This window comes from Acipenser ruthenus, chromosome 21 (genome assembly GCF_902713425.1).
Source record: "Acipenser ruthenus chromosome 21, fAciRut3.2 maternal haplotype, whole genome shotgun sequence".
NCBI lineage: Eukaryota > Metazoa > Chordata > Actinopteri > Acipenseriformes > Acipenseridae > Acipenser > Acipenser ruthenus.
This window is the reverse complement of record NC_081209.1, coordinates 25,481,243-25,490,801: the sequence shown is the minus strand read 5'-3', so window position 1 is coordinate 25,490,801 and position 9,559 is coordinate 25,481,243. Positions and strand designations below refer to the sequence as shown.

Genomic DNA, 9,559 nt, shown 5'->3' with positions numbered 1-9,559 from the left:
GGTTTTGTCACTGAACCGGATATGATTCTGGGATGGACGGAACTTAACAGGCTTGGTTACTATGGGAACATAAACGGCGCTGCTGGGTTGCATGATATATTGCTTAAAATATTGTCTAAAATTACATACCTGAGATACTTTTTGAGATCGTAAGTATTTTATGATTCCTAGCCTTAGCAATGTAGCGTAACTATTTTTCAACATAATTACGTTTTGTGGAATAACCTGCGTTCCTCTGAAGCTGGTCACTGTTTCTTTTTGTTTATTTAAATCTTGTAAAGTGCCCTGGGATACTTGCTATGAAAGGCGCTATATAAATAAAATGTTGTTGTTGTTGTTATTGTTGTTTTGTACAACGTCTGAGAAACATGGGCGTCCGCAGGTAGGTGCAAGGGGGGCAGTTGCCCCCCCCAGAATCGGATTTTTTTTTTCTTAAAAAAAAAAAAAAAAAAAACTGCCTCCATTGTGTCGGGATGAGTTACACACACACACATTAGGGATTCTGTGTTTTCTTCCGACTTTTCACCTCGCCTTTACGAATTAATTTCACAATTGCCAGTTTCTCTGTTTTAATTCAGAAACCAAAACACATTAAACATTGCACTGGGTCTTTTTAAAAATGAAGTTACAGTTAAACACGATGAAAACACGGATGGGGGCGAGTTAATGACGTCTGAGGAAAGGTCACGTGTGCGTGACGAATCATTACCGTTTTGCTAAATTGCGTACGTTTTGCATCATTTAGGGAGTTCTGACAGCGCGCGTGAAGTTGCCAGCGGCAAGACTGAAAGGAAAGTTTGCTTCCAAATGTTTTATAAACCTCATTCCGTTTAGAAAAATGTCCTCAATCACACATGTACCAGCAGAGGAAGTTGAAGTGATCACAACGAGCGATCATATCACGTATATGCAAAAAAAAGACCACTCTACAGCTGGTATAAAAGTTCTTAGCAATACTAGCCCAACCATGCATACCTCTCTTATTGCTGGTATTTGTTTTCTTCTCAGGAAGAAATCCATTTCCTTTCCAAAGAAACTTTGCGATCCACTGACATGATTTCTTTGATGTGTCTGTTCAATGTCTGATGAATACATCAAATGACCACTTATTCACACTCTATAATGCTAATTGCAATGTTATTCACCCGAGTAGCATGTAATTCATGTTGATAACATGTTGAAATGGTCTTGGTCCATAAGCCAGACTAGCTCCAGTTATGATTTCAATGTTTTAATATCACAGGGTGACAATACTTGTATGCCCCATTGTAACATCAAACTAAAGAAATTGCATTTCTTCTTTGTTGCAGTGATGAGGATCTTCCCTGTGGAGTATGCTGGGCTGTCTTGGAAAAGCTTTAAGCCACAATGAATGCCTTGCTTTTGGAAGCTCTTTGTAAACAGTCCGAACTGTTAAACCTAAGTCATCGTGAACTTCAAGTATTGCCACCCTCTGTTTCTCAACTGACACAATTAAAAAAGCTCTTTCTGAACGACAATAAACTCCTTTTGCCACCAACTGAGGTAAGAAAGTGACACTACTGGTATATATTAAACCTTTTGTGTTTTTGTTTTACATTTTGTTTTGCCATTTTTTAGTATTTAAATATTGATATGTCTTTGTTGTATCAAGGCAATGCTGACTGACTCAGTTCAGTACTAAAAGTCTTTTAGTCCTAGCTTTTTCCTGACTTTCCACCCCTTAGTGATGTCCAGTATCTTGATAAGATAGCACTAGTAGGACCATAAAGATAACAATTGTTTTAAAAACACCAAGGTTACCAATTCATATGTGCAAAAGCTGCCTCAATACATTTGCATGATATTATACTTGCTTTGTAATATTTACTTTGTGAGGATGCCAATGGGAACATATCCCATATTCAGTAGGGGATAAATATGTAATTATTTGGAACATATTCCGTATCTAACGGTTCTGTTTCAGTCATACAGTAAACAAAACAAATCATTCAGAAATGAATAACCGCATCCAGAAAGTGGTAATTTACCAACATCAGTGTTTTCTGAGCTTTGTGAACATTTTACTGTCGCTCAAATACTTGCAAATCTACAAATGGTACATAACGAAAGTACACACAAAAAGTATTTACAGCACATTATATTTACAGTGTACAAAAACAGATTAACAGCATATAAATTCATTACAAACAAGCATTGTGTTTCTTTGGTTTAGGTTCTGACTTTGAAGAAACTAGAGGAATTGGTTCTTGATCAAAACCAGCTGACTCTGTTACCCAGTGGCATTGGATCTCTCTGTCATCTAACCTACCTGAGCCTTAGCCATAATCCAGTCTCTGTACTCCCAGAAGAGATTGGGGAGTTGAGGGAACTTCGAGAACTATGGGCTGTGGGCTGTAACCTGATCTCCTTACCCTCTTCTCTCAGGAAACTGAGACAACTCCAGAAAATAGGAGCACGCAATAACCACATTGCCACGCTGCCCACTGAGTTTGTGCAGCTAAAAGCTCTCCAATGGCTAAACCTAGCCAACAATGAACTGAGTGATCTTCCAAAGAATTTCATGAACCTTGAAGCCTTGGCATACTTGAACTTGGATGGAAACAAATTTGAACAAGTTCCAGAATCTCTGTCAGGTCAGTGATGTCAGAAAATGTTGTTACACCTATAATTTACATATTTGTAAGTGCTTTTTAGTGATACCAGTCCCAGATTGATTTCTGTGTAATTTGATTTTGTTGCATGTTTCCTGGAAATACTGCTGCACTGGGTCACACCCATTGTAGTTGATGCCGTGCAGATAAAAATGAATAGTAATGTACTCATTAAGCCTCTTGTATCAGGTGCTCTTAATAAACCACTGTCCAGTACATACTCATGAGTATACATTTAAAGTGGCTATGTAAACATTGACAATATGGCGCATGATGATGTTATTTTCTAGAAGAAAGTCATTAGTTATTGTCTTTTCTTGAGAAAGTCATTAATCATTCTATAAACAAATGCAAATTATAATTTATTCCAAAATGTGTGAGTTTATATCTCCATATTAAGTCCAATCGCCATATTGTAGCTTTTGAGTTGAGGTGAGAGCAAGCAGTAGATATAGAATTATGGGTAATCAGGATATGCAAATATACATATATTTATCAATATTTTTAAAATGCCCAAAACTAATTTTGCACCAAGTACAGCTGTTAAGGTATACTGTATTGAAAATGTTCCAGTGTAACATGCTCTTATTGTGTTATTGAATAAAAGCAGCTTGTAAGGTTGCAGTGCATGTAAAAGAATACATTGGGGTAGTGTTTTAAAACCAGCGATGATGATCAAGGTGTGGAGCTGCATGCACACCACATTCTCCCACAGTCTTCATTGATTTCCAGATTTCAGCACTGCAGACCACTAAGGTAAATCTAACCAAAACAGCAGACCATCAGTCTAATATGCAAATATGTATATCTCTACCCATTATTGCTCTCATTTGATTTATTATCTTAAAAAGTCTGTAAAGTTACTTAGTGCTGAAAGAATTGAAGTAAAATACCTACTTTTATTTTATAGACATGGCAAGTCTTCTTGTCATTTATATGAAGTGCAACTACATTAGATCACTGCCAGATGACAGGATCCTTGGATTAACAAGTCTGACTAAATTAGATCTCCGAGAAAACCCACTCACAATAAGACCTGGTCATTGGAAGGTAAGGGTATATATCTAGTTATGTCAATTGCTTATTTCTGTAATTCCTCAATAGAAGTCTTATGAAGAATACAAATTGATAGAATTTTGCAAACCAAATTAAATTGTGAGTTGTGCACACATTTGCAAATGGGTGCTTGCAGTAAACAGACAAACAGCCACCACTTTTCAATGCAACATTAGAGGTCAGGTCAGAGCACAGGACTGTTTTGATATACACAGGAGTACTGGTCAGGTTTCCCTTGGGCAGTTTTAGTAAGAGTGTTTTCATATGCAGAGTGTATCAATTGCGTAGTTATATTAAATGTCTTTTTTATGTAATGCTTAGTTACCAACATGGCCACTAGGGCCTTATGGCGTGGTACAAATAATGAAAGCTGTTAGGTGATCATGGTCGTCTGGTCTCAAACACAAATCGAGGTATTACCTCCCCTGGAGGCATGGGGTTGAAATACCTGATCATTTTTTCACAGAAGTTAAAAATGGCAAAAAAAATGCGTGGTATCTGATTAGAAACATTTCACGTGTACAAAAACAGTCAAGCGATACATTTGAAGTGTTTATACTGTTTATTAGATTAACTGTGACAAATGCTAGATTCTTCAGTTGTCAGTGGAAATTTAAGGAAACAGGCCTACTTTAACGAAATACCCTATCTTTCAACCCTATCAAGTGATATTTATTATATTCTAATAAAAATGGAGGAGGGGGAGTTAATGCTCTTTTTTTTTTTTTTTAGCTACACACTTGTGAGCTGAGTTTGCCATCTTGTGGAAGTTTTGTGAAAATAATGTTTTATTTAAATGACAGGAGGTGTCAGAAACTGAGCAGTGGAATCTAAATAATAAATCATTCATTCAGGGTTATCAATACTGTAAAAATAGAAGGCAAATTGCAGACTGGAAAGAAAAACTGTACTGGGGTGAAAATATGATGTACATAGTCTGAATCACAAGGTCAGTCTCTCCATAACAGCGAAAGGCCACTTTTAGTAAAACCAAATGTATTTGTTGTTTATATATGAATTTTCCAGAATTTTCTGGGAACCCATTGGGCAATCTCAGTACAATATTACTTTTTTATTCAGAAATAAAACAAAATGTATTCCTTCTACTATCAGAATGAAACTTATTTTTTTATCTGAGATAACTGTTTTTGGCATGTATTTATTTTTCTAGGGTTTGGACTTCATATTACTGGGAAAAGCAAATGAAATGGTATTATCAAGTCTTGAAGATACTAATGAGGAAGAAGTTATATTAGGATGACCAATACAGTGTGATAAAATGGCGAGTATAAGAATGCAGTTGCCATAGTAAGGACAGACCCTATCTTATTTGTATCACAAATACTGACTGACCAACCTGGACATGTCGAGTGTTGAAGGTTTCTGCGACTTGGACCACTGTATTATGTCTGTTACTTTTCTGCAGGATTAATCAGTCCGTTAATGCTATTTCAGTGTCGTTAATCTGTTTCTGAATATTTAATTTCCAATACTGTACATTGATTCTGTTTTTAAACTGAACATGTACATATATAATATTTTGTTATTTATTTATGGTAAGAAACTGAATTAAATGTGTTCATCCAAGACATTATGGCTGTATTTTTCATCTGTACGATAGAAGCAGTTGAGTACATTTAAATGAAAACGTCTTGCCTACTTGCGAGCCAAATGGCTCATACAGTATTGGTTTCAAATGTATAAACATTTTAAAAATAAATATAAAAACACATAGTTGATTCAGTTAAGAAAACTTTAAGAAACAAGTACTACTGTATAAATATGAATCAACATTTAATTAGTATGATTTTTAAAAAATCATCAAGAAATAATACATGCAGACTGATTTACAAATGTAATTTACTAAAACTTTGCAATATTTTAAACAAAAAATAAAAATAAATCTGTCTTTAGTAACTTCAGTTAAAATAATTGGTACTGCAACTAAAACATACAGAAAGTGAGTATACAAACTTTCCAAGACTGCAAGACTACACATTGAACACACAAACAGTTCCTGAGAATCAGTTCTGGTGCATTTTAATTGGTGTGAATTCTGTCCCTTCTGTTCTTACCAGATGGTAAGATATATTTTTCACAGTGAGCTCTGTACACTGAATATCCGGCATCTCCGGGAGTGAAGTCATGCAACTCCCCTGAATATTTCTTCATTTCATCGATAAAGATGTAACCTGTTAAAGCAAACATGAGTTACATTTAATTTACTTTTGTTGAGTAATTGCTGTTATTCAATAAATTACATCATACTGTTTTTTTTTATTTTTTTTAAATGAACTTTCTTTAGCAGAATTTAAGATACTTATGTCCTTATGCTAACCAAATTATTTTCAAAGCTACACGCTTTCTTGGAACTTACTTGATTGTGCCTTTGTTTTTAATACCAACAGTGAATTAATAATGAATGGATAGAGGTGTTACCTGTGACCATATTATTCACTGGGTATTGTTGGAGATTACAACACGTCATGCCTCTTTCTGAGGTTTTCAATCCACATATTTGTTGTCTGTAAAAGAAAACAACAAATTATTTTATTTGTAATTTCTGCAATTAAGTTATGTTGCCCCCCCCCCCCCCCCCCCCACAGTCACAATTTTTAAATAAATAATCATTTTCTGACTTGCGCAAGTCTTTGTTTTTCTTCCCTTTCACCAGGGTCAACCTGTCGCAGGGTACCTGTTCAAAGATAAATACAAATGTTTTGCAGATACCTTTTAAAGTTTTATTAATAAAAGCCTGCAGTACTTTGACAATACTTTCTTGTTTTTATATACATAAAAAATGACTATACATTTCTTAAACTGCTGTAGCTAATCTATAAATCATTATGAACCAAATGAAGAATCACAAGCATTGGATTGTTATACATAAAACTAGGCAAATTGTACAAACACTAAAACAAAACAAGACTACAGAACACTTACTTATTTTGTAGTTAAACAATCCTCTTTCTCCCAAATAAAGCATCCAAACTCGGCTTTTATATCTGCAATAAAACATTTATTAAAAGTGAGTGGAAAAATAACACTAGGAGGAGTACTCTACACTTTTCCTAATGTATTCATGAGAAGCAGACCTGTTCTAACATAATGTTGTTTCTAATGATGAGGGTCTGTGTTAGAAGCACAGGGTGCACTTTATCTGTCATACCTTTAATTTCTACAACAATGTGTGCATTGGTACAAACATATTGAATATACAACATTTTGACACATCTAAGTCAGCTTCACTAAACCCCAACACTTCAACTTAAAAATGAATACTGTTATCGCACAAGGGTCAGCCAAAAGCCCCCGAATATACTTATGAAAAATAATTTTCAACTTTTCATAAAAGGGGTCTGTTTTTTGGTCATTTTCATTCCTGTAGGAGATTACAATGTTATGGCACACTTTATGTCTCACAGGGTACTACTGAACTATAAAATGGGAATTAAAAGAGCGAGATCAAAAAGATAAATAAAATGAATTAATCTCATCTGTTGATTAGAGACACACACATATTCATACAGTGACTGGCCTAAAAATTCGAGATGCAAGTATAATCAGAAAATTCCATAGTCTGCAATGTATGCGAGTATGAAGATGCAAGTGGTTATATGACATGTTGTGATCTAAGACCAGACCTATAAAAGCTTTGTGAGACTTGTGTGCAACTACTCATAAACACGCATGGGAAAGCAGAAGGATCTCAGTTACTTCACAATGGGCATGATAGTGAGTGCCCATGCAATGGCATGGACCAACCTGACCATCAGGAATGGCAACTGTGCAGAAAACCACCACCGGAAAAAACAACTCCGGTGGCAAATGGGTCCTGACGAATTGAGCCTGCAACGTCAGTCAGTGTATTACACACCACTAGCTTGTTTTATTATTGTTTGTATACACACCTTTCTGAACATGGGCTGGGGGGAGAACAAAGTGACCCATAGACACAGCTCTATTGTTTTTGGATTTCTCACAGGCAGAAAGGTAGGAGGTGTGAAAAACTGTAATCCTATTTTCCACATAATCCAGACTCCGGTAAATCCTAGAACAAGAGCAGTTAACACAAACATATAGAATGCGCGTGCGTGTGTGCGTGCGTGTAGGGCAGCAGTGTGGAGTACTGGTTAGGACTCTTGACCAGAGGCTCGTGGCTTCAATCCCAGGTGGGAGACACTGCTGCTGTACCCTTGAACAAGGTACTTTACCTAGATTGCTCCAGTAAAAACCCAACTGTATAAATGGGTAATTGTATGTAAAAATAATGTGATAACTTGTAACAATTGTAAGTCGCCCTGGATAAGGGCGTCTGCTAAGAAATAAATTATATATATATATATATATATATATATATATATATATATATATATATATATATATATATATATATATTGCACAATATATAGTAAATAATAATAGTAATAATAAATGTTCCTTGGGTAATGAATACATTACCTTTGAGTATCAGGGTTGCAAGCATCTTCACTGAAAATATAGTCTGCTGTGAACAAGTTTGTTATCATCCCACCTTCAGCCACTGAAAAGACACAAATAGTATAAAAAATATGTTAACTCAGCAGCCATTTTTATGATTTATTGAGAAACATCTTTAAAAGTATAGTAAATCAGATTATATGTTGAGAATAAATTTGATATTTAAGAAATGCCTATCAAAGATGAACTACTTACCCCACAAATCACATACGCGCCTGCTTACACTCTGAGAAAACCATGCTCTTTTGTTTTTAAACATCATCAAAACACGCCCTAACAAGGTCAATCCTATTCATGTAATAAATATTCAGTGTTATTATTATTTATGAAATTCCTTTATTGCAACTCAAATTTATTATTTTAAAAAATGTATTAAAAATTTAAAGAAACGCCTCCACGTTGTTGTTACTTATTTGTTTGTCTGTGACGGTCGATCCTTGGCTTCTGTCATTTTTCTAGTCTTCGTGCAGATCGACTGCTAGTGAATTCCGGTTAATCTGCGAACAAGTTATCAAGGTCTGAAAAGCTAATGAATCCTGAAACAACACGAAACAGACAACTTATCACAGCCTATTTGAAGTATGTGTTTTTTAAAACAGTATGGTTTTAAAATCACTTAATTATATTTTACTGCAGTTTTCTGGTATTTATTTCTTACAAAGGTCTCTCACGTCACCATCTCCACCCTCACAGGGTTTGGAAATGTAGCACGCCTCGATGTCTGTATTAGTTTTTATGGTTTTAGAAATCGGTAAACCACACGAACCTTTCTACACTATTTATTTATTTATGTATTTATTAGGTGTACTCACCTCAATGAAAGTTGTTTTTTGGGGGGGGGGGTTTAGTAAAAAAAATCTTCACAAGAATCGATTCATATCCGACGCTCATTCATCTCGTGACACGACCCCGAAAGCGTCAGATCCGCACGTGGCTGGATTTGTGGAGTTCGCCTTTGAATTGCAGAAAAAAAACGCATTGTTTCCCTACTTTTGGTCTGACAAAAACAATTGCGTAGAACTTTGTTAAGTGAATATTATATTTGTTAGGTTGCGTGAGATAAAACCCTGCATTTGTCTAGTGCGGTTGCGCGTAGTTCTCGTTTCTGTGTTGCCTACCATATGTTCACAGTAATATAAGATTGTTTTTGTATTCAAGTTGTACACCGTGTCCTGCTTTTTTTTTATTTTTATTTAAAGACGATTGTTGTCTTAAAATATAGGCTTTTTAAACTTGTGTTTGTAGCAACAGCCTATGAAATATACAGTAGATATGTATCAGCAGACTATGAAATATACAGTAGATCATTTTCATGACAACTATAAAACAGCAATTATTTGTCGTCAGTCAAATTCTGTGACACACACACA

At 35.2% G+C, this 9,559-nt stretch overlaps 1 protein-coding gene and 1 long non-coding RNA gene across 7 annotated transcripts; one reads left to right on the top strand and one right to left on the bottom strand.

The window, feature by feature from the left end:
* Nucleotides 1-13: 13 nt before the first annotated feature.
* LOC117428430 (leucine-rich repeat protein SHOC-2-like) lies at nucleotides 14-5,502 on the top strand. Its single transcript, XM_034047427.3, has 5 exons — nucleotides 14-149; nucleotides 1,311-1,524; nucleotides 2,195-2,615; nucleotides 3,544-3,683; nucleotides 4,861-5,502. Exons 2-5 carry the CDS (start codon nucleotides 1,369-1,371, stop codon nucleotides 4,948-4,950), a joined length of 807 nt encoding a protein of 268 aa, XP_033903318.1. The 5' UTR covers nucleotides 14-149; nucleotides 1,311-1,368; the 3' UTR covers nucleotides 4,951-5,502.
* On the bottom strand, nucleotides 5,467-9,559 carry LOC131699141 (uncharacterized). Of its 6 annotated transcripts, none has more exons than XR_009308050.1 (7): nucleotides 9,002-9,559; nucleotides 8,385-8,725; nucleotides 8,151-8,232; nucleotides 6,633-6,694; nucleotides 6,329-6,384; nucleotides 6,129-6,214; nucleotides 5,467-5,881 (listed from the first exon to the last, which is right to left on the bottom strand). It is a non-coding gene; the product is annotated as an uncharacterized LOC131699141 (long non-coding RNA). The 6 variants fall into 6 exon arrangements; XR_009308053.1 differs by having other exon boundaries at nucleotides 8,385-8,686; XR_009308054.1 differs by lacking the exon at nucleotides 9,002-9,559 and adding an exon at nucleotides 7,601-7,740 and having other exon boundaries at nucleotides 8,385-8,981.

Coding starts and splice junctions, on each gene's coding strand:
- LOC117428430 (XM_034047427.3), top strand. CDS start 1,369: ATGAATGCCTTGCTTTTGGAAGCTCTTTGTAAACAGTCCGAACTGTTA. Junction 1,525..2,194: donor TCCTTTTGCCACCAACTGAG/GTAAGAAAGTGA, acceptor TCTTTGGTTTAG/GTTCTGACTTTGAAGAAACT. Junction 2,616..3,543: donor AGTTCCAGAATCTCTGTCAG/GTCAGTGATGTC, acceptor TTTATTTTATAG/ACATGGCAAGTCTTCTTGTC.